Source organism: Scatophagus argus, chromosome 16, assembly GCF_020382885.2.
Source record: "Scatophagus argus isolate fScaArg1 chromosome 16, fScaArg1.pri, whole genome shotgun sequence".
In the NCBI taxonomy this organism is placed as follows: Eukaryota; Metazoa; Chordata; class Actinopteri; family Scatophagidae; genus Scatophagus; species Scatophagus argus.
In genome coordinates this window covers 13,335,397-13,362,688 of record NC_058508.1, presented here as the reverse complement: position 1 = coordinate 13,362,688, position 27,292 = coordinate 13,335,397, and the positions used below count along the sequence as shown (strand labels likewise).

Here is a 27,292-nt window from a genome sequence, read left to right as displayed (position 1 = left end):
ATAACCTCTGTCCCTCTTTTCCTCTTCACAATCTACCTCACCTCTTGACACTGGAAGGAAGTAATCTTTCAGCCCCTCAGTTGACATAGATGCAGTGGTGGGGAGAAGAGCAGCTCTTCTCACCTCTACTGAGAGACAAGAGAGCTGCTCCCAGCTGTCAGTTATGTCTGCTGCGCCCCAAGTCACAGACCTCTTACGCAACTGCCGATTTCACCTCTCTGCATCCTAAAAAACATGGCTTGTTAAACTCGGAAGGCAGATCTTGAATTATGCTTCTGGGAATGGAACATCAGACTCTGAGCTTTTTAGTCTCTAGAGAAGGCAGTCTTGGTTTGTTGGTTGCTCCACTTCTTTGTTCCTGACTGAAATATCTAAACAACTGTTTGATAGATTAGCATAACATTTTGTGCAGACATTCATGTTCCCCAGAGGATGAATCCCACCAACTCAGATTCCTTGATCATTGCTTCAACGCCACCAGAATGTCACTGTTTTCATTTCTCCTGTGAAATCGCTCAACATCAACAAGATGAACTAAATAGACAAAAGTATTGGGATGGACTGTTTTTCAGTGAAGATGGACATTGCTGTGTATTTGTCCAACGTTGTGGCAACAGATTGGGGAAGCTCTTTTTCTATTCCAACATGACTGTAATTCAGTGCACAAGTCCGTAAAGACATGGTTGGATGAGTTTGGTGTTGAAGAACTTGACTGGCCCACACAGAGCCCTGACCTCAAGAACAGGTACCCCTAAAGTACCTTTTGGTGTAATGGTCAGGTGTCCCAATAATTTTGTCTTTATAGTGTAAACTGGCACAAACTTTTGTTCAGCTGTTCGTGGTTTCCAGAAGGTGCATCAGAGTGATTCCAGAGTTCCTCAGACTTCTCATTGTCAACTGAAGCGGAAAACTTTTCTTTTGGTCCTTCGCGCATTTCGACACATACAGTGCTTGATTGTGACTGTGAATTTATGTGACTTCCTCTCTGATTTAAATGCATGGCCACCCTTGACCTCAGTGACACCATCTTCCCTGCTCCTGCTGGATGAACAAAATGTCCAATAACTCAACTCACACTGGCATGTGGTGTCTACCACAATATTTACATTTTCCCAATGAGATAGTCTCAGATAATTTATCCCCTAAGGATGAACACTGAGTTAAATGTTAACATTCTAGAGGTGGAACAGTTTGCACAGACCCACACCGGGAAACATCACAGCACTCTCTTCTCCAATGATTTACTTGGAGCATTCTGTCAAGCAGTGGTCTATAAAATGTCCCTGACAAGTTTAAGAGACCTAGGTCACACCTGGCATACTAATTCATCTCACCCTGTTTGTAGTCTGCGTTGTACACAAGACCTTTATGTTGTGGTGATTTACCTTTGCAGTGCTACATAAGGGAAGGTGTCTTTATGAGCTACAGCTACAATGGATGGACTTGACTTCACCACTGAAAAATGTGCGATAGCAACTATGATTCATGTATCAAATTCAGGCTGGGGTGAGGTTTGTTGTTCTTAGCCATGTGAGCGGCATGGCTCTAGGGATGGCAACGTCAGTCGTTTGGTCTGTTCACCACTTTGGTCCAGATTCGAATATCTGAACAACTATTGAACTGACTGACATTAAATTTGGTACAGATGTTTGGTTTCCCCCATAGCATGAATTGTGAGCGAAGTGGTGATCCCCTGGCTTTCCTGTCCGCGTGCTGTTGGGGAATATTAGCATGCAAACACGCTAAATCAAAACACTGAACACGGTGAATGTTATATGCAATTCCTTACGCCTGCTTGACATCATCATGCTAGCATTGTCTTGGTTAGCATTTTAGCACGCTGCAAAAGTACCACTGCGCCTCTCATGTTCCATTTACACTCCTGACACCCTGACCCCTCTGAGTGTCACAAGAACGTTCACACTTCGCTAATGGAGTTGAAGCATGAAAACTCAAGTTTGCATTTCACAGCAGGAGAAAGTCTCTCATAAAAGGGGGTCCCACTGATTCAGATTTCTCTTTCCTCTGATGCTATTTTGGGGGTGCTTAGTATGTATGTATGTATGAATGGAGTGGATCTGGCATCTGCAAAATTGTGGGAACGCATTTCGGTATTGTGTTCCTGTGTTTAAGAGAGATGTAGCTGAGAGAGGCATTAAAGTAAACGTAAGAATCTTTGACTTTCACCCTCTGTTAACCTGGTCACGAAAACAAGGGAGACATACTTGCTCCCTTCCTAATTAACCAGAATCAAAGCCAAATAAAGCCAAAAATTTTCTTTAGCGAAAATGGAGCACCTGTTCTGAACTCACCTATCATGTAATTTTGGAGGGCATGAATCTCGATTCATTTCAACGCTAAAGCTGATAGTGCAGCTACAGAAGCTGTGTTCAGTGTGTGTGTGCGGGCATGTGTGTGCACACATTTCCATGGCAGCGAGGATGGGCGTGTTCCACCTGCTAGAGCCGAGAGCAGCAGCAGGAAGGTGACAGGAAGGGTTAATCAATCAAGTCACAACTAGCTGTAGAATCAGCTGTAAATCTTATAGACAAGAAACTAGAGTAGGAAATGAAGTGCATACATGCATGTACATGGAAGTATAATGAGGAGTTGAAGGTGTTCTAAATATTCCTGCATATGATTATGATGATTCCAGGGACCTTAAAGCATGTGTGATTTAGGGGGACGGAGGTAGCAGACTGTTGTAGTTGTCCTTGTGTGATATACTTGACATTTTAAAGTTGCTCTGAGTTTTGCTTGGATCTTATTGCTCCAAGACTGATGATGGTCTTTTTCCTAGCACATGAATTTTCAAGCTGTAACCATTGATCATTTGCCTGACCTCTGACCCCCATAATGCAGAGCCAATCGTCCCATCTAGACATGCAATTCATCAGGAGGGTTTTATTTTCTGTGGTGGCTTGGTCCACCTCTGGTAAACAGAGCTTCACAGTGGCGCTGGGGGAACTAAGCCCTTATTGTGTGGTCAATAGTGATGATAACATCTTAGTGGCTAAATGGGCTGAAAATGTGTTAGATAGTCACTTACCTTTCTGGGAAGGTGAGGTTGTTCTGATGGGTGAAGTTGGTGTTGGAAAAAGCACTGGAAGAGAGGATGTGTACATTGTAGTTGTGTGTGTCTGTAAAAGTATATTCAATCGGTAAAAGCATTATAAATTAAAGGTCTCTCATGAAGCCAGGGAATTTCTGTGAAGGGTGTGCATGATCTCGCCATGTAAGCGAGTGGGTACTCCACCTTCCTCCTACAGTCCAAAGACATGCAGGTTAGGTTAACTGGTGGCTCTAAATTGAACAAAGGTGTGAATGTGAGACCTGTGATGAACTAGAAACCTATCCATGGTGTACTCTGCCTCTTGCCCAGTATTTGCTAGGACCCCCACCCACCCACACACACACACACACCCTCACACACACACACACACACATACACACATACACACACAACCCTGCAAAGGATACGGGGTGATACATAAATGATGGATTGATTCATGGATGGATGGAAGTCTGTCATGAAATGAATGAATCTCCCCATCAGTAGATTATTGATGGCAGATGGCTGTTTGTCTCTCTTGTGTCAAATCACAAAGTGAGATACTGGTGTGGTTTCCGTTCAGTTTCATTCAGTCACACGTTCAGCAGCACATTTAGAGACTGTCGGAGACACACACATTCATGTGTTCTCACAGTATACAGTACAAACTCACACATGACAATGCTCAACAGATGTGGCAACTGCTAATGAACCAGGGGAGATAACTCTCTCTCCTTCATCCCCATTAGCAAAAAGTGTTGCAGATTGGTATCGTCTGCTGTCTGTGTCATCATGTTTTGGGACGCAGGGGATGTGTTTGAATGCAGGCAGTTTCTCTGTACATCTCAGAAGTTATTTGCTCCGATGCATTCAGTGAGAGAAAGGATTAAAAATAAGCCGCAAAGGAGAACTATGCAGATAGCTGAGTGTACTCTGTTAAGTGAGCTGTGTTCAAGCGTGGGACAGAGCAGCAACGATAAGTCCATTGACAGAAAGGATTAATAACACGGATTAAACATTTAGTTTTTTTTTTCTCACATCACAATAAATTGCAGTGGCGGAAAGTAACTACATATGGATGTACTGTACTTACTTACTTATTCTGAATTTTGCTATATACTATACTATAATTATTAGGTACAGATAAAACTAAGCCTATTCAACATAATTAAATAGTAAAATGAGCTCCACTCTGACCAGCTACAACAATAAAATAACCCTTATATAATAATATAGTAAATAGTATCAAATAATAATAATCCAATATTATAATATCTATTAATATAATACTAACTCTGGACATTCTGCATAATAGGTTCATTTTGTATTGATGTTTTTAAGTAAATTGTTTTGGTAATGCTTCAATAGCATAACAAGAAAATGTTCTGCAGTTTGCAGTCAGAACTTAATATGTTGGTATTGTTACATTGTGCATTTTTACATTGTGCATTTACATTGAACTTTGGCTTCCAACTCTGGTAAAGAGGGTTGGGCTTTGGGTCGCAATAAACCATTTGATGACATTTTCTGTGATCTAGATTTTTCACAATGTTCTGATGTTTTATAGACCATCACATGGTCAAGTTAAATGAGTACGAAAATAATGTTAAACACAACATGCATACATAGACACACTCATGCAGGCTGAACGAGCCATCATCCTTTGTACCGTTGACTCATGAGTCAGTCCATCCTTAGCGACTCTGAAACAGATAAAATTAGGACAAGCACGATATGAATCATTTTACTTTTATCTCAGACTGGAAAAAACTAAGTGTGTGTGTGTGTGTGTGTGTGTGTGTGTTATACACCTCATTGTGGGTTGCTCCTGACCTCAGTGCACGAACATCATAGCTGACGTCTGTTGTTTGAGACTTTTCAGAGTTTTATTATACTCTGCGTGTTGAAGTGTCTGTTTAATGGCTGAAAATCTCTTTGTTCAGAGGAACATAAGGTCATCATCTTCAGACTGCAATTTTTATTTTTTGATAGTGAGAGAGTGACTCATGCAACAAGTGGATGTTAGTCATCACGTAATTACTGCGACTCAGTCGGAGGCAAATCTAGATGTACTTTGGTACGAGTGTGTTTGCATACATTTGATTAAATTTTGCCTCTCTGTATTGTTAAACACCCCATGGTTGATTTTATTTTTGTTGAAAAATAAAGTAAATTGTGTGGTTTGTTTTTTTTTTGCATTGTAGTTCAGCAGGAATCAGAAACAGATTGAGGAGTGCTGATGAGGTTGTGCGTTTGAGTCCCACCTACTTCGTTAGAGTTTGGTCTGTCTGATGCTGAAGACGACTGAATGTTTGTCTGTTTGCCTGTAGACATTTGTCTGTGGTCTCTATGTACATTTCTCTTACACAGATTTTAACAGCTGAATGTCTTAAATGTGAACATTAGCCATTTAAGATAACAAATCTTGACTCCACTTTATTTAAGTCTTTAAATTTGGTTCTAGGAAGGATTTGAGAAGTAAAAACCTGCAGATGAGTCTGTAAGTGTCTCTTATGCACATTTCAGAGAGAGAGCATTCAGAAGAGCTCTAAAATCAGACAGCAGGGAGAGAGGCAGCTCTGGCATGTGAGATGACGATAACGGACCCATCATAGAAATCAAGCTGTGACTTGGTGATTACATCTTCTCTGAAAGCCTCTGCTCCTCCTTGATACTTTCTCTGTCACTGTGCATGTCACTGACGGTCCTTCGCTTCACTCATGACAGTCTTTATACATTTTGTCTTTCACTTTTTTACAGCTTCTATACATTTTTTTTCTGTTAGTGGAGGGACGGCTGACTGATTTCTCCATTATCCACTCTCCCGCCTGCCAGCCTGCCTGCCTGCCTTCTCTGAGTGGGTGCAATTAAATTGCCAAGCTTGATCATGCCATCAAGTGGCAGTAATGTTTTTTTCTTTTTTTTTTTCAGCTTCAAAAATGAATTGAATTAAGATGAAGTGTGAGCTACAGTGAGAGTCAGAGGCACAGTAGGAGCCACAGAAACCTGCACTCTATATATGTCTGTTTATATAAAACCTTCACTTATAATCTGTTTTGCTGAATTTTTTTTTTTATTATTTTATTTTAGTTTGTGTCACTGGGGGTGAGATGTTCAACCATTCAGCTATACGAGAGTTAGTGTCCAAGTGAGTTTGTACATGTACATGCACATGTAAACTTTGTGTGTGCTCTGAATGGGGGTTCACTTCTGCCTCAGGAGATGTTTGTAATTAATGAAAAGCAGCCTTGCCACCTGCTGCCCTAATGTCACTGGGATCTAGAGAGGCGAGCCCTGAGGAGCATCATGAATATTTAACCATGGCATGCCAAGAGGTGGGAAGTGACTCGTTGGAACATCTCATCAGCTTCACTGGACAAAGATGATGAGAGATGGAAAAGATTAAGAAGAAAATGAGAATTTCTTTTAAAGCTGATTCATAGAAACGAGAAGATAGATTTCCACAAAACTAGACATGCAATTTACCAATTTTCACATACAGTATAATGCAGATTTGTTGTTTGTGTTTAACATTTTAGTGCAAATCTAAAATCCTTTCGTATGTCACAGGTTGCACAATGTGCTTGTTAAAGGTGCCGTATGTAGTTTTCTTAGCCTTCGGCGTTACTCATGCGTGTCTCATGAAAATAGCTGATCTATAGCACTACTAGTAGTCATAAATTACATCTTACCTTTTAAAGTGTCTATGAGTTTTTGAATATTAATATAGCAGCAACAAGTTTTGCTAAGTAAAGATATAGTGGAGTAATGGTGGCCTAAGCAGAGAATGGAGTCACACTTCTCTGTAGGCTTCTCTGTTCTTCGGTAGCCAGTCTGGCCACATGTCTATGTTAGCATAAGTGAGTCCCTCCCTGTGAAACTGTTGGCAACAGCAGGCACTGACAGTACAGCCTCTGACTAAACTCAGCGCTCACAAGAGTATGCCCAAAAAGAAGGATCATGATGAAGATAAAGTAGTTTTCCTCATGAATGCACCTTTCTTTTTTGTTTCTAACACTGTACTTGTACTTTCTATATTTTTACAGTGTTTTAGATTTTGTTTAGTGTTTGGTTTAGATTTGTGCAGCTGCACACTTGAGTTATTTAGAGGCTTTTCTGAATATATGCAAATTAATCATGATAAGTTGCACATTTTGGTGCTGAATGAATCAGTATTGTCTATATGGTCTGTGACTGTTGATTTAGATGGAAGAGTTAATTGTTTTGAAGCCTTTGTTAAGTTTCAGGTTTATATACATCAGTGTAGTAAGGTCTTTTTTTGTTTTGAGAAAGTGGTGCATAAGTTCAGGAAATGTGTCTCAGCAGTTGAGAAAAACTGCAATAAATCAGAGTAACATATGCTTTGGCAGACATTCTTTGGAGAAGTCTGTGATGATACATGACCGAAATAAATAAAAGTGCTTCTGTGAGGAAATTGAGAGCGATTTCAGACAAGAGAGAGGATGAGACATTTTCACTTTGGCTATGCTTATACTGCTAACTTTATACTGCATGTATTTTCTTTTATACATGTCTGAATGCTGGGGAGGAAAACTGAAAAAGAGTTTCATGAAATCTGACAGACAGAAAACGTCAGAGTTCCAGCCAACAGCTTGCCCTACAGCCTGCTCTGTGCTGTGATTCAACCATAGATTATTCACCACCACACATGGTCATAGCAACCATACCCAAGTGTTACCATTTGATTTGTATCATCCCGGTGTGTGAAAAGATCCTGGGGAAAGAGCTTCAGAGAGGTCATGGTTTCCCCTTATGGCATTCAGCTGAATAATGGATCAGTGATTCAGCATCACAAAATACTGAGTGAGTGTGTTTGTGTGTATTTACTAAGGACAGCTCTGGATCACAGAAAGTGTCTGCATCAGTGTGAGCATGTTGCTACTTTTTATATGTAAAACATAAAATGCAAATAGAAGTGTTTTCAGGAAGAGGCTTTAAAGTGTGGACTGGTGTAAAAAAGAGCAAAAGTAAATTAGTAAATTTACCTTGGATCCTTGAAGCACAATTATGGAAAAATAGCTTGGGTGAATAGTAAATGCCACAAGGTACATGCTAAAGTAGTTGTTATACTTAGGTTGTGTGCTTGTAATTATGTACTTATTAACCAACGCTATGTGGTGCCAGATGATATTGCAATGTGAAGAAAATCGAAGACAACATTTTTCCAGACACTGAGTTTTTTTGGGGTTTTTTTTTTTCTTTCTTTCTTTTCAGGAGCCCTCTGCAGCAGCCCTCCTGTTTTGCCACAGTTGTGGTCTCATAGAAATGAATAAGTGTTTTTGCAGCAGTGCAGTTGTCTTCGTGAGAGGGCCCTCAGGCCCACTGCTCTTTCAATTAGTCTCTGTTCTCAACTTCACCAGGTCACTCAAGTGAAAAAGTCAATAACAGGAAGGTTCCAGCTATTACACTGAGAGTCAGAAGTGTTTTGGGGAAGCAGACTTGCTTTTTCAGTCAGAACTGTGACTGATGAGGACAAAGCTTTCATTGTTAGCCCTGCATATGCTCCTTGAATTCCTAGAATAAGGCTGATATAAATTAACATTCAACTACCATAGCATGATAATGTAAAATATTATAATAGCCTCTATTTTAAAATATGCTCTGAAGTTTGTCACTATAAAGAAATCACTGGTAAGTATTTCAGCATTTTTTTTACATTCATTTATGTATTTACCTGAGTATATCACTGGTATGGCTCCTCAATGAATGGCTCCCATGGTGTCTATAAGTTACATTGTGAGTGTGTGTGTGTGTGTGTGTGTGTAGCACTATTGCTCTTTAAATTAATAATAATATGAATAATATGGTACTACATCCGCTAGGTTCGAGGAGCTGATATATGGTTATTATAAATCATGAAAGACTAGAGTTGGGTACAATTGAAACAGGTGACAAATTTTATTTTCTCTAGTTCAGGGCACTAAAACGTGCAACACAATAATATAAAAAATAAACCACCCAAAAAGAGCTCTTCCCCAAACAGATAAATAAAAAAAATACATATATGTGTGTGTGTATGTGTGCGTGAATGTGTGTATATGAAAATTCTTGATGTATGAATCAATGTCTCTCAATATGCACAAACTTCTATTTGGTATCTGGTATCTGGTATCTTATCTGGTTTCCTGGTTGTCTAGTCAGTCATAGTCAGTCAGTTCAACTCTGTAGGCAAATCCTTGCTCGCCGGCTGGCCACACCGGTGGGTAGGTCTGTCCACAGTCTTCTTTCTCGGATGGCTCGCCACTGAACCGCACGGTTCAGAATCAGTTCTGGGTCAATAAAAAAAACCAATCTACACATAGTGCAGAATGCAAGAAATTAATCTAAAATATTATAACACTGACTTCTCTGACACTGAATTCTAATCCAACAGTCTAATCATGTGATATGACCAAGACAAAAATTCATCTGTTAAATCATGAAATGAATGAATGAATATCACCATCTATCACCATAAAATAAATAAATAAATGGTATTTGTATGTAAAAACAATTACATTTTCTTATTACCATTCACATCAGTACAGTATCTAATTACATGTATATGTAAACCTTATCATTTGTTATTTATCATATATGATGTATTTCTATGAACAGTTCATTACTTCTTTATATACAAACATAGCGAATCAAAACAAAACAAACACGGTGTATGAACCGGACAATCAACCTGTAGGTAACGATTCCCACGAATGGCTTCCATGGCAACGCTACATCTACTACTGCTGAGGTGACCAACGTTCACCGTATTTGACTAAGTCCGCATTAGCCAGCTAGCCAACCCCATAGACTTCCAGTCTAAATTTAGCCCACAGCTAACAGAAACAGCGAACTATTTTGGAAATAGTATAAAACTATAACAATGATAAAAGTCTACCACTGCTGGTTAAAACATTGAATATAGGTTACTGATTATCGTTCCTCAGACTCCGACTGGTTTTTTGTAACAGTGAAATTATCGTGGTCGATATCATATTCAATTCTACAATAACTGTCATTTCTTGCTAATGTAGTTGCTGTAGCAAGTAGCTCTGCTTACCGGAGCTTCGCGCTGAAAAAAAAAAACATTCAACCTGGCTTCACGCTGCTTTTCACCTCTGGGCTGATCTTTTGATATAAAACAACTAATTAGTATTGAATTTGATAACTTTTAAGAAGAATTGAGCGATTTGTATGTATTTTTTACCTTCTTTTCTCTTGGACCGTATTCTTGTCTTCTTTCCAATTTCAACTGAAACGTCAGACTGACGCGGTAGATACAACGGCTGAATATAATGCGCATGCGCCACCTTGATGTCAAACTATGCTACTACATGCAACAGGCTTTAATATTATTCACATTAAATGGCTAAACGGCTCAATAGTAACCATTTCATATGGGTTACACCCTCCCGTCTTGAATTGGCATGAGTCCCTTCATGAGCTAGTCTGGAACTCAAGTAGGATACCTATCATAGTTATAGGTCTGCTATCTTTTCAATGGCTTGGTCAAAACTTTCCAAGAAACTCTGAGCAAATGAGATAAAGGGTTTTCCCCACTGGGAGTATTGAAAGCGTTCAGGAGGTCGGTGAGTTCTTTCAGATCTGCGAGTGGAGATTTCAGCTGTGGGAGTATCACTTTCTTCTTTCTCATCGCGCGTGCAAGAGATGGGTGCCTCAATGGACTCAGTATCCTTTTGAACTTCCACACACCCTCCATTTTCAGAGTTCATCTCTCCATTTGCACTCTTCTCCAATCCGTCATCTGCAGTGTTGTCATTTCCAATACAGGGCTGCTTGGCCACGATCTCAGTCTGAGGCTCAGGAAGTAGAGAGCTGATAACACGGTCCTCCTGGGGCTGAGAAGTTGAGGGGCTCACCAAGGAGGATGGTAAGTAATTGCCTTGAGCTGGAGGTGCACTCTGTTGCCGTCTCCTCGAAATGTCATACACTTTCACAATTCTCTCCTCAGGTAAGACGGGTGATGGTATCGTACAGGTAAGTAGGTCATCGTCAGACTCGATAAGTGTGTCATTCTCAGACTCTGAGGGACCTTGTGAGAGTTGAGGGTGACTTTTCCGGGTTCTTGGACGATGAACTTTGGGTTCAGTGTGTTCTTCCTGTTCTTCAGTTAGGTCACCGCAGGCAAGTAAAAGATCCCTATGCAGGGTTCGGACAGGGCCATCTCCACTGATAGGTTGGACTTTGTACACAGGAAGGTCTCCCATCCTTTCTAGAACTTTGTACATGGTGGAATCCCACTTGTCAGCTAACTTATGCTTATTCCGCAGCCGCATGTTCCTCACCAGTACTTGATCTCCTTCCTCCAGTGTTGATTCTCTTACTGCTTTATCGAAGCGACATTTGTTCCGGGCAGCGACCTTTTGTGAGTTTTCCTTGGCAATCCGATAACTTTCTTGAAGCCTCGCTTTTAGTTTCTTGACATATTCTGAATAGGACTTTGTAGAACCGTCTTTTGCAGGTAGCCGGAAGGCAATATCCACTGGTAGACGGGGTTGCCACCCGAACAATAGCTCATACGGGCTGAAACCAGTGACATCATTCTTGGTACAGTTGTAGGCATGGGTAAGTGGTTTGACATAGTCACGCCAGTGGCTTTTCTGTTTGTCTTTCAAGGTTCCCAACATCCCTAAAAGAGTTCTATTGAATCGTTCCACTGGATTTCCCCTTGGGTGATAGGGACTTGTTCGCACTTTAGTGATGCCTGCGAGAGCACACAGTTCTTTGATGAGTTGGGACTCAAAATCCCGGCCCTGATCACTCAGCAGTCGCTCCGGAAACCCGTAGTAGACCAAGAACTGTTCCCACAGAGCCTTTGCAACAGTAGTGGCCTTTTGATCTTTTGTTGGGATGGCCACAGCGTACTTGGTAAAATGGTCTGTTATGACCAAGATGTCTTTGGTATTGTGACTGTCGGGCTCCAGGGACAGGTAATCCATGCATACCAGTTCCATGGGACGAGTTGTTTGGATGTTTACAAGAGGTGCTGACTTTTCCGGTGGTGTCTTCCTTCTGACACAACGTCCACATGATTTGATTTTCATCTCTACATCCGCAGCCAATTTAGGCCAATAGAATCTTGACCTGACCAAGTCGAGAGTTCGTTCCAAACCCATATGCCCCATATCGTCGTGCAGGCACGTAAGAATAGCGGGTCTCAAAGACTTAGGAGCCACGAACTGGTAAGTTGTGCTGTTGTCTGATTGACGAGTTCGGTAGAGAAGACCATCTCTCAATTCCAACCTTTTCCATTCCTTCAACATTAAGTTGAGTTCTGGAGAGTCAGGAACAAGGTCGGGTTTGGCTTCATCTCCAGCCTCCAGGACTGTGATGACCTGGCCAATCACTGGGTCGGATCTCTGATGCTGTTGGAGTTCCACTTGACTGTATGAGGGTAAGCTGTAACAGCCCAGGGATTCTTCTTCTCTAAAGACATCAGGTATTGCATCAGGGTGAAGAGCCAGGGATTCTACCAGGGTGATGGAAGGTAAGTTGTCATCACTTTGAGATAGGAGATGGCGTTGACACAAAACAGCAACTGTGTCAGTCAGTAGGCCTTGTTGGTTGGAAGATGACGAAAGATGGTGTGAAGTGAACTGTTTGATCCGTTCTCTTTCCTCCAAAGACGTATCATCATCAGCCAGCGGATCATGAGGCCGTCTGGAAAGACCATCTGCATCCTGGTTGCTCTTCCCAGCTCGGTACTTTATGTTGAAATCAAAGGTGGAGAGAGCGGCTAACCAACGGTAGCTGGCAGCATCCAGTTTAGCAGACTTCAAGATGTACGTCAGTGGATTGTTGTCAGTTATAACTGTGAATGGATTTCCATAAAGGTAGTCTTGGAATTTCTCCACAACAGACCACTTCAGAGCCAGAAATTCTAGTTTATGGGCTGGATATCTCTTTTCACTTGATGAAAGCCCCCTGCTTGCATAAGCGATGACTCTCATCTCCCCTTCTTGTTCTTGGTATAGGGCAGCCCCCAGGCCTGAAGTGCTTGCATCTGTGTGGAGAACATATGGGCATTTTGTATCGGCAAAGCCAAGGACAGGCGCAGAGGTGAGTCTCTCTATGATTGTCTCAAATGCTGTTTGGCATGGAGTCGTCCATCGCTCATTAAATGGTTCTTTGGGGTTGTAGTACTCTCCCCGACCAGAGGCTTCCTTGCCCTTCTTGAGAGGTGGGTAACCCCCGGTGAGGTCATTTAGGGGCCTGACTATTTTTGAATAGTCTCGGATGAAGCGGCGGTAATACCCTGCGAACCCAAGGAAGGACTTGAGCTCACTGAGGGTCTGTGGTCTCGGCCAGGTGCGGAGGGCACTGATTTTGTCAGGGTCGGTCTCAACTCCTCTACTTGACACAATGTGGCCTAAATAGCGCACTGACCTTTGGAAGAAGTGGCATTTCTTGAGAGATAGTTTTAGTCCATTTTCTCTCAGTTGCTGGAGGACGTGCTTCAGCCTGGTCTCATGTTCTTGCAGTGTGCTTGAAAACACAATGATGTCATCAAGAAACACCAACACTTCCTTCAGATTTATGCTGCCCATCACCTTCTCCATAAGACGTTGGAAAGTGCTAGGTGCGTTAGTTATGCCTTGTGGCATGCGGTTGAACTCATAGAACCCCAAAGGGCAGACGAAAGCAGTCTTGGGCTTATCACGTTCCTCCATCTCAATCTGGTAATATCCAGATTTTAGATCCATCACGGAAAACCATTTTGATCCAGCAAGGGCTGAGAAGGCTTCCTCCAGGTTGGGAAGTGCATAAGCATCTTTGATGGTAAGCATGTTGAGCTTACGGTAGTCAATGCAAAGACGGACCTCCCCATTTTTCTTCTTCACCACGACGATGGGTGAAGCATATGGCGACTCTGATTCACGGATCACTCCCGCATCAAGGAGGGTCTGAAGGTGTTTTCTGACTGCCTCGTAGTCATTTGGGTGGATTGGTCTGGATCTTTGCTTGAATGGTGTGTCATCTTTCAGGTTTATATGATGTTTCACTTTGGATGCATGTCCAAATTCCAGGTCGCTTTGGGCAAACACATCACTGTAGTCATTGAGACTCTTTGTTATTCTGTCCTTCCATTCCTGTGGAAGGGGGGAATCATGGAAGTCAAAGGTGAGTCCTCTTTTGGTAGATTCCTTGCCTGTGTCTGGAGAGATTGCGCAACATGCTGCGGTCTCTGTGCCTTTGTTGGAGTCTGGTGGGCTGTCATAGATGGTGTCGGGGGTGTGCAGTTCAGCGATGACACAGTTGGAAGGGAGTTTCACAGCGTGCTCATTCTCATTCCTGACCCACACAGATAGTTTGTAGGGCCGCTGCTTGGGCAGGGTGACAAGACAACGCTCTACAAAGATACCTCCAGGTAAGGTGGATGATTCTGGTTGGTCAATTACAGCATACTGACTAGTGGTGTGGGCTCTCATAAATCCTTCAAGGCAAACTCTCTCTTGAGCAGGGATAACTTGCTGCACTTTGTCTTTGAGAGTTGTTAAACCTATCAATCCTGAAGAATTCTCTTTATTTCTGATCTTAAGTACACGGATAATTTGTCTATAACCATAAATGGAGGACAGTTCGTTTGGATTTTTGTCACTGCAATACTCTTTATACAGAATGTCAAGTGCATTTGTCCCAATAAGTACAGGTGAGTCAATATTACTTCGGATGTCTGGAACAACTAAAGCTAAGGCAGAGATTTCAGGTTCTTTTTCAACAAATTCTTTTGGGAACTTAAGACTAACAGGAACATAGCCTAAGTACGGGACGTTCTGACCATTTGCACCCTCAACATCTAAGGTTGTGAGGGGTTGGATGGGAAGTTCTGAGAGATGTTTGTTGTAGAAAGAGCTTGATACTGTAGTAACCTGAGACCCTGAGTCGAGAAGGCAATGACAATCAATTCCTGACACAATAACATTAGCTACACATTTCTGTCCTACAAGTCTTGGAGGAAGTCTAGTCTGAGTGTCTGCTTTGTGGGAATGGATGGATGCTCTAGTTCTTGGTTTGGGACATTTATCATTTACAGCTCCTGATAGTCCCTCAACAGGAACTGACACTAGTTTAAATTTTCCCAAGCTGCCTGCTTTTGTTTCAGCTCTTTGTTTTTCTGCTCAACCAGTTCAGGATTTGGCTCACTAGTGCAAGATGGCTTGATATGGCCATTTTCACCACATCTGAAGCAATACCATGGTCGTGGTTTCCTCTTGTGGTTGAACTCTGCAGAGCTTGGGGGATCGTCCTCAGTGGAGAGTTTGGTTTGGGACTTTGGTTTCTTTTTAGACTGGCCTTGCTTTGAGGTCAAGGATGCTTTTAAAGAGGCTATCTGCGCTTGTAGCGCTTCCATCTGTTTTTCAAGCTTTTGAGTCTGACCGGGGTACGCCTCACTCGCTGATGCTACAGCACTGATGTCAGGGACATGTTCATTTGATGTGATAGAGTGCAACTGTGCTTTCACTTTGAGGCCCAAGTGCTGTCTCATCCGGCTGGATTTAGCAGCTTGGCGGTCCTCCTCAGTACGTAGCAGGAGGAGCAGCTCAGAGAAGGAAGGCGGCTTAATTTTCTTTTGCTCTAGCTGGAGACTGGTTATCAGAGCATTGTCCCAGCAGCCCCGGCAAAACTGTTTGAGCAGCTGGCTATCTGTTTCACTAGCAACTAGGCCACCTCTCTTGACTACTTTACTCAGTATTGCTTGCAAGCGCTGCACGTAGGCAGATGGATTCTCACCAGAGTCCTGGTTGGTGGTTAGAAACTTGGCAAAGAGTTCATCTCCATCTTCAACAATACCATATGCTGAATCGAGCATGGCAAGATACTCATGAGGGGTGGAACTAGGACCTAGATGTTTGACAATGTTGGCAGCAGGTGGGAGGAGGCTCTCGATAATTTTCCGGGTGGTGTGCATGTCAGACACAGTGGGGTCTCCGAGCTGGAACTCTACATTGCTGCGCCATGTCTCATAGTCAGACTCTGCATTTGGGCATGGTATCCTCCCCGAGAAGGGTCTGATTCTGATATTTCCATGATACTGAGGTGACACATCAGCACTCCTAATGACATGCTCAACCACTACTTTTTGCACTTCAGGGGGGGTCAAGGAATCAGGGGCTATATATAGGGGTATGTTTTGAGGCAAAGAGAATGCCTGTGTGCCTGAGTCAGGTGAGGGTGTAGCATGCTTGAAGGGGTGGGCCCTAACACTAGCATTAAGTGCTGGATCAAACCCATTAGTGGGCGGAATCTCTTCATTTAATTTTAATGTGTCTGGTTCGGTTAAGTGTGTCTGGGTAGATTTTTGAATTCTAGCTAATTCATCTAATAAGACTTTTTCAAAGTCTGTCCCACTAAGTATGGCAACATTCTGCAGTTCAGCTAGATATGTCTGGGTTAAGGAAGACCCTCGATCAGCAGTATATAGATCAGACAGAAGCTGAATGTGATATGTAACCGCCGGATCACTAGTAGGCCTAATACATGGTAAGATATCCTTCAAAAACTCTATGGGTTCACCCGAACTAAATTCTACTACGGATGAGTCTTGGAACTTAGCTGCAGTGCTATGTACCTCAATAGTTCTTTCAATCTTACCGTACTGCTGTAAATACTGGAATACTTCATCATCAATACTTTTGCCAGTTAGACCACTAACTAGAACTGCATTAGGAACTTTGATGTTCTCAGCCTTAACTACATCCATGTTAAGCAGTGCAGTGTTACAAAGGACCATTCGTAAATAGATTACCTTAAAAATTCAAAAAAATGAGAACAATAAAAATGTCAACCTGTTAAATGTTAGATCAACCAACTCTCCTGGCTGGCTCGCCAAGTTTTATTGTAGCACTATTGCTCTTTAAATTAATAATAATATGAATAATATGGTACTACATCCGCTAGGTTCGAGGAGCTGATATATGGTTATTATAAATCATGAAAGACTAGAGTTGGGTACAATTGAAACAGGTGACAAATTTTATTTTCTCTAGTTCAGGGCACTAAAACGTGCAACACAATAATATAAAAAATAAACCACCCAAAAAGAGCTCTTCCCCAAACAGATAAATAAAAAAAATACATATATGTGTGTGTGTATGTGTGCGTGAATGTGTGTATATGAAAATTCTTGATGTATGAATCAATGTCTCTCAATATGCACAAACTTCTATTTGGTATCTGGTATCTGGTATCTTATCTGGTTTCCTGGTTGTCTAGTCAGTCATAGTCAGTCAGTTCAACTCTGTAGGCAAATCCTTGCTCGCCGGCTGGCCACACCGGTGGGTAGGTCTGTCCACAGTCTTCTTTCTCGGATGGCTCGCCACTGAACCGCACGGTTCAGAATCAGTTCTGGGTCAATAAAAAAAACCAATCTACACATAGTGCAGAATGCAAGAAATTAATCTAAAATATTATAACACTGACTTCTCTGACACTGAATTCTAATCCAACAGTCTAATCATGTGATATGACCAAGACAAAAATTCATCTGTTAAATCATGAAATGAATGAATGAATATCACCATCTATCACCATAAAATAAATAAATAAATGGTATTTGTATGTAAAAACAATTACATTTTCTTATTACCATTCACATCAGTACAGTATCTAATTACATGTATATGTAAACCTTATCATTTGTTATTTATCATATATGATGTATTTCTATGAACAGTTCATTACTTCTTTATATACAAACATAGCGAATCAAAACAAAACAAACACGGTGTATGAACCGGACAATCAACCTGTAGGTAACGATTCCCACGAATGGCTTCCATGGCAACGCTACATCTACTACTGCTGAGGTGACCAACGTTCACCGTATTTGACTAAGTCCGCATTAGCCAGCTAGCCAACCCCATAGACTTCCAGTCTAAATTTAGCCCACAGCTAACAGAAACAGCGAACTATTTTGGAAATAGTATAAAACTATAACAATGATAAAAGTCTACCACTGCTGGTTAAAACATTGAATATAGGTTACTGATTATCGTTCCTCAGACTCCGACTGGTTTTTTGTAACAGTGAAATTATCGTGGTCGATATCATATTCAATTCTACAATAACTGTCATTTCTTGCTAATGTAGTTGCTGTAGCAAGTAGCTCTGCTTACCGGAGCTTCGCGCTGAAAAAAAAAACATTCAACCTGGCTTCACGCTGCTTTTCACCTCTGGGCTGATCTTTTGATATAAAACAACTAATTAGTATTGAATTTGATAACTTTTAAGAAGAATTGAGCGATTTGTATGTATTTTTTACCTTCTTTTCTCTTGGACCGTATTCTTGTCTTCTTTCCAATTTCAACTGAAACGTCAGACTGACGCGGTAGATACAACGGCTGAATATAATGCGCATGCGCCACCTTGATGTCAAACTATGCTACTACATGCAACAGGCTTTAATATTATTCACATTAAATGGCTAAACGGCTCAATAGTAACCATTTCATATGGGTTACATGTGTAAAGTGATTTATTGTTCTATCTCTAACTCCAAGAGAAGATCCAGTGCATCTTAGTTATAAGTATTGGTAAAAGAGTGTCTTGTGGTTTTAAAATGCTAATGAAACTGAGAGGGGAGGGGAGGAGAGGGGAGGAGGCAAGGCCATATTTAGACAGCAGGCATTTTTCACAGAATGTTAAATGTCTGTAATCTTGCCTCCTAAATTACAGAGGTGGAAGTGTCATATTCTAAAGACTCCATAATAATAATCATTTTATTACAGTGACATAACTGAAACACATGTCCATAAGTGTAATGAATGCAGGGTGTAAGTTACTTTGCTATGGGTGTAGCAGTCTGGTAAATGCAGTACTTGAGAGGATCTTTTTTTTGCCCTGATCCAGTTCCTCACATGAAATTATGTGCATTTCATGCAAAGGCATTACGATGCAGCATTAGGCTAATTATGATCTAAATCTGGGTTTAGGAGATTACAGAGGAAGAGATTATCCCGAAAGACTTTGTGACTGGAAAAAGCTCCTTTCTTGCTGAAAATGATTGTGCAATTGATTTGCACAGCAGTGCAATAATGTGAGATTGTGTGTAAGAAAAGGAAAGACGGAGAGGAAGGGAATGAGAAGGGATAAAGTGCATTGGTAATTTTTTTTAATTGGTGTGAAATAGGTTTGGAGAATATGATGATAGATACTGCAATATATATATATATATATACCATGTGCAGTACACTGAAGTAGCTCATAATATTTCTGGTTGTTGTAGGCTGTCATAACATTGAACTGAATGGATTTACAGGACTTTTGCAGTGATGTGAAGACATATCTTAATTTATCTGACATTTAAGTCATTGGAATTCAAAAACTTTAGATGTTGTCATCTTAATATTTTATCTACAAACAATTTTTCAATTGAGTTTTGACAAAAAAAAACTACAAAATTACATAAACTAAAAGATTGTATCTCTAACACTAATCAGTCCCTAGTCAACATCGAACTTCTTTCAACAGCAGCTGATAAAACAAGTACCTCTCTGTTGGCAGGGCGGGTGAAGAGGATCAGTGTGTTTGTGGGTACAGTATGTGCGAGTGTGTGCATAATGTCTGTGTCAGCATGACTTGGAAAACTTGACAGCCGGGAGTTGGGTTGACTACTGAGCAGAGCCTGGCGCCTCAGTATATCCCTATCCTCAGTTCTTCAGCTCATTTCCCCCTTGCCTTTGTGTCTGACGTGTGTGTGTGTGTGTGTGTGTATAGAGTAGAATAGTCTTTATTTTCATTGTACATGGTACAACAAAATTGATAGAGCCACCATACACCACAAAAAATAATTTAAAACAACAACTAGCAAAAACAACATAAACAGAACACAGGCAGAAACGTCACAGGACATCTCTGGAAACAAGGAGAAATATATGTCAAAAACTGTAAACAAATAGTGCAATATGAGATGAAATATATATACATGATGTATGTGTATGAGTGTATTGAGGCCAGGCAGTCGTATGTACTGGTGAGCTCTCGGCGCAGAAGAAAAGGCACTGAGGAACAGCACCATAAAGCCTCTTTCTCAATATTTTTATCAAAACTGTGAATTTGTGTCATACACAACCTTTTTGTCACCATCATGCTCCTGTTTTTTATATCACGCTGCTGCCATTAATGTTTTATAGGCTTACACTTAAAGGGCCCTTCTGAGAGCTCCTCATACATTTGTAATTTATGATCCTTGTGAAGTGCTGTTAAAGTCATTCTGTACTGACTGCACCTTCTCACTCATGTACCTTTGGGGAGGAAAAAAGATAGGACATTAAATGGATAACACTCAGTGTCTGGCTGGTAAGTAGAGCAGTTTGTGTTTGAGGATGTGTTCTGTTTGGAGGGTGTTTGCAGGAGCTCAGGGAGTGAAACTGACCTGAAAGTTGTCCCTCTGCAAAGTTTTAAGTAAACTGTAGCTGCACCAAGCAGAGCTGTGTCAGCTTGTAAGAATTTGAAGCTTGAGGAAGTTTTCAAAGCAAAGTGGAGTGTTTCTGTAAGTGTCATTTACGGCGTGTAATCCACAATACTTCAATGTCCCGTCATACCACAGCAGCCTTAGTCATATAAGCTGCTTAGATGATTTTTTTATCCTGCTCGGTCCACACTCAGTGTTAATTAAATCTATGTTATTATGCCTTGTTCTGGTGATTTCATGTTTTTCCTCTTAACAAATCCAACATAATTACTGATGCAAACAAACCTGACTAACCAAAATCCTCACCACACTGCTATCATGAGCCTCTTTTTCTGGGTCACTAAATATTTATGAAGCCTCCAAGCGCATTGTGGGCTGTTTTTAGTGACAACAACAACAGGGAGGAAGTCTTTTGAGACTCTGATTCCTATCAGAGCTCACTTAAACACTAGCTTGCAGCTTGACTTGCCTGTGAATATGTATGAGATTCCTCCTTTGTAACTCTCAGGGAGGTAAATCAACCGAAGCTGTCAACAAAAACCGTATCTGTTTCAAAGTGTTCTGCTGGCAGATTAGCAACATCTTGTCAGGGTTATATATCTGCTGTTTCTCCTTGTGCATCGGGGGGGGGATTAGAAGGTTAGCTGTGGCTCTCAGGAACAACTTAGAAAGAATGATGATGGGTGGGGGCAGGCCTTTGAGTGCTGTTGTGGCACCAGGTGATGTAACCCACATTGGCGTACCGGGAGGCCTACATGTGGGCCAGTGAAGAACATCTTGACCTCGTCTTTTCTACAGCAGGCGCTAGCTCAGGGAAAATGGGAATGCATGTGTTGATGTGAATGTCCAGGAAATATCAAATATAAAAAGCTGCCTTTCTGCATGCATTGTACATTTAGTAACATGTTCAATATACACCGTTCTTAAGGGCAGTCATAGCCTTCAACTTTACCATCAGATCCAAACTTCAATTTGTCCAAAACTAATGACTTTCGAATCATGCTCAGATGTACTTTGTGTTTTGAGCTAAGGCACAAATGTGAAAAGCATTTTGGTTAACATTTTAAACTTAAGTGTTGTCATTATGAGCATGTCAGCATCAAATCAAATACAAAACAACCCCACAGAGCTGCTAGTATGGCTGTAGATTTTTAGTTTTGCTCAAGCAGTAATGCCAAACATTCTCTGATTTCTACTGAAATCATTAGAACAAGGAATTTGAAAACACCAAATTAATTAAATTAAAGTAGATTTTAATTAACTTTTTTTTAATTCCATAATCAAGAAAGAATAATCAAGAAAGTAATCTGAAGATTACTCAACAATGAAAAAAATCAGTAGATGCCGCCATCATTTCCTCTGCTAACATGGGGAGCTGTGGAATTGAACCATTAGTCTTATGGTGTAGATCAATATGATGTAATGCTCCTCCAGTTGTTGGAAGAAGATGCTGATCGATAAGGTAAAGGGCAGAGGGCACAAGGCAGGCCCTCTCATCAAAATTAATGTGTCTCTCTAATCCACTTCTTGACCTTCTTCTGAACTTATTTGCCAGGTGTGCGAACGGACAAGTTGGTCCAATATCTACTTTTTGTTTTCGAAATTGCAACTGCTAAATCCCGACACTGCTCTCCACACGGTTTGGCTAAGTTATTTCGAACTTAACCCGGCTTAGTTATTTTGAACTTAAACCGGCTCCTGCCATCATTTATGCTAAATTTAATTTGATGGTATGTTGTTTAACTGCAACACAGAGTCAACCTCTGACCTGGGATACTGCATGTCGATTTGGCAGAGCTTCACCCTGCTGTGCGGTAGAGCAGATCGAAGCCGAGATCAGAGGAATGTCTCCTTAAGATGAAGAGACGGAGGGAGGCAGAGAGGAGTTAATCCTCTGGAGGAAAGAAGCGAGGCTTCATCAAAAGAGGCCAAATTGAGGTGGAGGCATGCAGTATTGATAGAGAGGGGCAGGAAGAGTGTGGCTGGTAGATGAGAGGAAGACACGGTTCAGACAGGTGTCTGACCACAAACTCATGCACCCACACCTGAGGTTGTTTCTTTCCTACACTGAAAAATGTGTTACTAGCTGGAAAAAAGGTTTAAATTTAGGCACTGTCACTTATGTTTTTTATTTGCTTTCATTTCCAGAATAAAGTCCTGAACATTGATGGAGTCAAGGTGAAGCTCCAGGTAAGATTTTATCCTGATAGCTCAGAAGATAGCAAACAACTCAGCATGTTTGATGTTTTTGTCAAACAGAGGAAGTAATTATGTGAATCATCCTGTGTCATCTGAGCTTAGTTAGGTGTTGACAGAGCCTAGCGGAGTGGGTATTTGCCCTGTGACATATTCAATTGGTCTTAACTGGTTTGCAGAGCAGCTTGTAGCCTACAAACATGGAGACAGGGAGTTATTTTTTTCTCCTGTAATTGTTGCCCCAGGAGGCAATAAGTGAGCAGAAGCTGCCTCAAATCTGACACGTTCCAGAGAGGGAGATAGTGTCCAGAAAGAAATGCTGAAAATATCGAGGGAATGGAATTGTTCATATAAAAACCAAATGCGGGATGCACTCGACCTGCACAGGTCTGCTCTAGGGAGAGAAGAAAATGTAATTGCCACTGGAGCAAAATTATGATGAGAAAAAGTGCTGCCTGATGGGAAAAAAGGACTTAATTAGCTTTATTCCACGGAGATAGGATAATGGGACGAATAGCATTGACCACAGCTGTTTCATATTCATTATGATGACCCAGCTGAACATTAGAAATGATGGGACAAATAATAAATACGATATGTGCTGTGACCTGAGCTAATCAATATTTCTTTATAACAACGATAGATTACCAAATTACTGTGAGTAATGTAAAAGGGGTTGCTTGTAGTGATGAAAAAGAATTATGGCCTGATCTCATTCCCCTCAGTGTTTTAGCATCTTTTAGCTCACTGTTTTGATTTTACAGCCTCCAGTGAAACTTTTCTTCAGCCAAAGCAAAAACAAACAGAAAAAAGCTTTGATAAATGAGTGTATGCTACGAGCCCTGCGCATGAAATGGCAGAAGACAGACAAAATGGTCCACTAGTGGAGCATTGAGGCGTCAGAAAGCCAGACATGTCCTTCAGGAGTTGGTGGAGATCAAAAACAGAGCAAATAAGAGAAAATATTGGACACGCAAAAATCAGTTAATGCAGCTTTAAAGTACAGATTTGTTCAGCGCTGAATTCACAAGCCAATGAGCTGATATCAATTTCCACATTCCAGACTCAGTATCACAAGAGTAAATTAAATGGAGGGTTTTTCACAATGAGCTCCAGCAGCATGACTGAGCAAACAGAGGACTTATTAAAAAGATAGAAACTTATCTCTCCATTCAGTGATTACCTTCCTGTATCGTTCTCTGCAGATCTGGGACACAGCTGGACAGGAGCGCTTCCGCAGTGTCACTCATGCCTACTACCGTGACGCCCATGGTGAGACACTTGCACTCACACGCACACACACACACACACACACACATTCTCACACACTCCGATCCAGTTGTGATGTTGTTGTACTACAGAGGATTTACTTCTGAGATAAAAAAAAAAGTAATCTTTATTTGCACACCGATTGTTGCCTCTTTACAGTTTTAGTGTTAGAATTTAGTGCCTTTTTTTTTTTTAAACACCTGACGCGTGAAGTGTGGAGAGGAAGCTTTAATATATACACTTATATACTCTAAACACATCCTGTGCACATGTAGGCATAATGAAATGGAGGATTCTCGATGTTTTGCCAAAATAAAGTTTATGTGCCGTGTTAGAGGGAAGGTGTAGATGAGATTATTTTTCTGTTGTGACTTTTTAACTCTACTCCTGGGATGGAAGGACAACACATTCAGGATTCATGGGACTCTTTGATGATCTGTAATCAGCCTTCACCAATGTGGGTGTGTGGGTGTGTGCGTGTGGGTATTTGCTTTTTTATTCATTCATTATTAAGCATAGAAGTTTATTTAGAAAGCTCTTAGCAGCAACACTTCATTGTTTTCTCACCAAGCAGGTAATCAAGGCAAGGCTGCGTTTGGTAGCTTGAAATTTACGCTTCGCTGATTAACTAGCAAATATGTGCCTGTGCAAAAGGTAGCTTGAATCAAATTCACATAACCTGGTGTATAAGACACAAAGTGTGAACCCTGAAGTTCTGAATAGTCACATTTCATATATTTTTTTTTTCAGTTGATTTTATATTAGGGCAAAGCTAAGTCGGTCACACACACAGTGTCTGTTAACAGCAGTTAATCACGGTGTTTGATATGTGAAAGCCAAAGGCGATGGTGCTTTTATACAGGACCAGGTGCATCCCAGTATGTAAATACAGTTTTCTCATGGTGTTATTCCACATTACACACACACACACACACACACACACAAGCTGCTAAATAACATAAACAATGACAGAATCAGTCAATCAAAGGCTGATATGAGATCAAATCTGTTGAGAAGAAGTGGAGGATTTGAGTGGCGAAAATGGTGGCTCTGCTCCTTTTTTTGGCACTTGATATTCATACTGTCTTGCAGTATGTGTTTGTCATTTTGTCCCCTCATATGTATGGAGAATGCATCACCTTGTTTGGTCTTTTAATCTCTGGGCAATGAGGAACCCTCATGTGATCAAAGGGAAGTTTTACCGTCTTGATCTGTGCGTCCGTATAATCTGTTTAAGTCTGTGCAACTTTAGCAGGGACAGCTTACGTCTGTGTGTGTGTGTGTGTGTGTGTGTGTGTGTGTTTTATGTCTGATATATGCATACATGCTTTAATGAATGTATGATCTGTGTCAGTGTATCCTCATTATGCATGTCGTGGTTAGATTAGCCTGGGTAATTACAACATCAATGTCTCTGTCTCATGGAGGAAGGAGAACCCATAGGTCTTTCAGCAGGTCCAGTTTCACGTCCAGAGTATATCTTCCTCTGGAAACCACAGTGCACTGCAGTCTTACACATTTTTTTATTCACATTTCTATTACCACCTTGAAACACATCACAGGATAAGCTTGCTTTATCTGTTCTACAGACCGCAGTGTTACATTGAGGATATCCTTTTTATATGTCACTTCTGTCCAGTCTGTTCTAAGAGACTGAGTGAGAAAACGAGAAAAAAAAATAGCCTCTGGTATTTCTGGAGAAAGAAAAAATAATTAAGTAATAATTAATTAATTATATGATCTGAACTTCAAACTTTATTGGTTGCAGTACTACAGTATAAAAAAGTACGCCTCTCGTCACTCACATACACATGTAGATACCAAGACCACAAATGTTGCTGACTGCGATTCACTGCAACTTTGTCTAACCCAAACAAACTACCGTTTCAGCAATAAACCGTCAGTGAGTTTTTAAAATTTCTGAAGTGTTGCACAAAACGATCTGGCACTGTGGTTTCCCCGGGTTTTGGTATTTTATTCAAACAACAGCGGTTGCATTTTGATCTCACCTGCTTATCTTCGTACTACGAGAAAACTCCAGACTGAAAACAAACTCAACTTTCTTTCTCCCAAGTGTGCTTTTGTTCTTCCTCGTATCCCCGCAGTGAACTGACCATGCAGCACAAGCAGTTGTTGCAGGTTTTAGGGTAAGCTAAGGTGACTTTTGCCCGGTTTAAGCTGCACTTTACATCTGTCTACATCAAAGTATTGATCACAGCCTTTAAACTGTACATGAATATTTAGCTGCTTTTGCTGCAGAGGGTCATTTGTCATTTGTTTTCCTTTTTTGTCAGATAATTATTGGTGTAGTAAGTCAATATAACTTAATTCTTCATGATTGCAATGGTGTGATAAGATCATTGATAAAACCACTTACAGCTGAATAAAGGTTTGTCTTATCTTATCTTTATCTTACTTAAAGCTACCTTAAGCAGCACTCTTGTAAATAAACAATAGAACTAACAGAGTGAATTCTCTTCAGGTTTTTTAATATATATTCAAAGCAGCTACAGTCAATAACATTTTTATAATAACAAGGCGTCAGTGCCGACAGAGACATTTTTAGTGGTTGTTGCTCTGACCTGAAAAAACAAAAAATAAACAAACCACCACACTGACCCTGATACCTATAAGCCATCTAGCTAGCTAGCTATGATTGGTTCACGTGATAGCATAATATAAGGTAATATTATGCAAGCTATGCATTGTTTGGAAGCACATGTGGAGATTTTTTATTTACAGGAAATCCCATTGGTTTTATCATAAGGAATGGAGCATCACATTTTACGTCACTTTATTTTCAGGGTTAAAATCCTGCATAATAATGCATAATAATTTTTTTTGCAATCTTTTTTTCTGTTGCTTTTGTTTTTGTTGGCTAGCTCTAACACTAGGTCGCATAAGTACTGTAATGGTTAATCTAGCTGACATATGTCTTCTATCATTCTTTTACCAACTGACTGGCTGTGTTGACATCTGCCACACAAGAGGACAAGCCTTTGTTTGCTTGGCGTAAATATGGCGTAATATGAAAAAATTCATGACTATGCAAGACTCCCATAACGTTTTGTCTAGTTGGCATCACCACTTTTGACAAGATTTCAAAGTCTGCCAAAACCTCAGGCTTTTAACATTAAATAATAATAACCTGAGGCGAGGAAGTTGTACTAAGTTTAATCCCAACACCCGTCAGTCAAAGTCTGCTCATGGTCCCAGAAAGATTTGTGCCAACTAGGTGTCACTGTAATTGTTTTATGGGTTATGGCTGTCGTGTTTATATGCAATAATGTTTATGTTCCAGCTAATGATAGTGACATTATGACACACTAAAGGTTTTACAG

The 27,292-nt window shown here is 40.8% G+C and overlaps 2 protein-coding genes across 5 annotated transcripts in view; one reads left to right on the top strand and one right to left on the bottom strand.

The window, feature by feature from the left end:
- LOC124072617 (ras-related protein Rab-26-like) overlaps positions 1 to 27,292 on the top strand; it is a 56,059-nt gene that overhangs the window by 6,816 nt on the left and 21,951 nt on the right. For both annotated transcript variants that reach the window (XM_046414131.1, XM_046414133.1), the window contains exons 3-4: positions 22,635 to 22,676; positions 23,888 to 23,954. In XM_046414131.1, coding sequence (XP_046270087.1) covers positions 22,635 to 22,676; positions 23,888 to 23,954 — 109 coding nt within the window. The remainder of the gene's footprint in view (positions 1 to 22,634; positions 22,677 to 23,887; positions 23,955 to 27,292) is intronic.
- LOC124072608 (zinc finger CCHC domain-containing protein 18-like) lies at positions 13,840 to 18,439 on the bottom strand. Of its 3 annotated transcripts, XM_046414120.1 has the most exons (3): positions 18,336 to 18,439; positions 18,190 to 18,256; positions 13,840 to 17,442 (listed from the first exon to the last, which is right to left on the bottom strand). In XM_046414120.1, exon 3 carries the CDS (start codon positions 16,803 to 16,805, stop codon positions 15,138 to 15,140), a length of 1,668 nt encoding a protein of 555 aa, XP_046270076.1. In that variant the 5' UTR covers positions 16,806 to 17,442; positions 18,190 to 18,256; positions 18,336 to 18,439; the 3' UTR covers positions 13,840 to 15,137. The 3 variants fall into 3 exon arrangements, with proteins under 3 accessions (XP_046270076.1, XP_046270075.1, XP_046270074.1); XM_046414119.1 differs by having other exon boundaries at positions 13,840 to 18,256; XM_046414118.1 differs by having other exon boundaries at positions 18,190 to 18,433.

Coding starts and splice junctions, on each gene's coding strand:
- LOC124072608 (XM_046414119.1), bottom strand. CDS start 16,805: ATGGTCCTTTGTAACACTGCACTGCTTAACATGGATGTAGTTAAGGCT.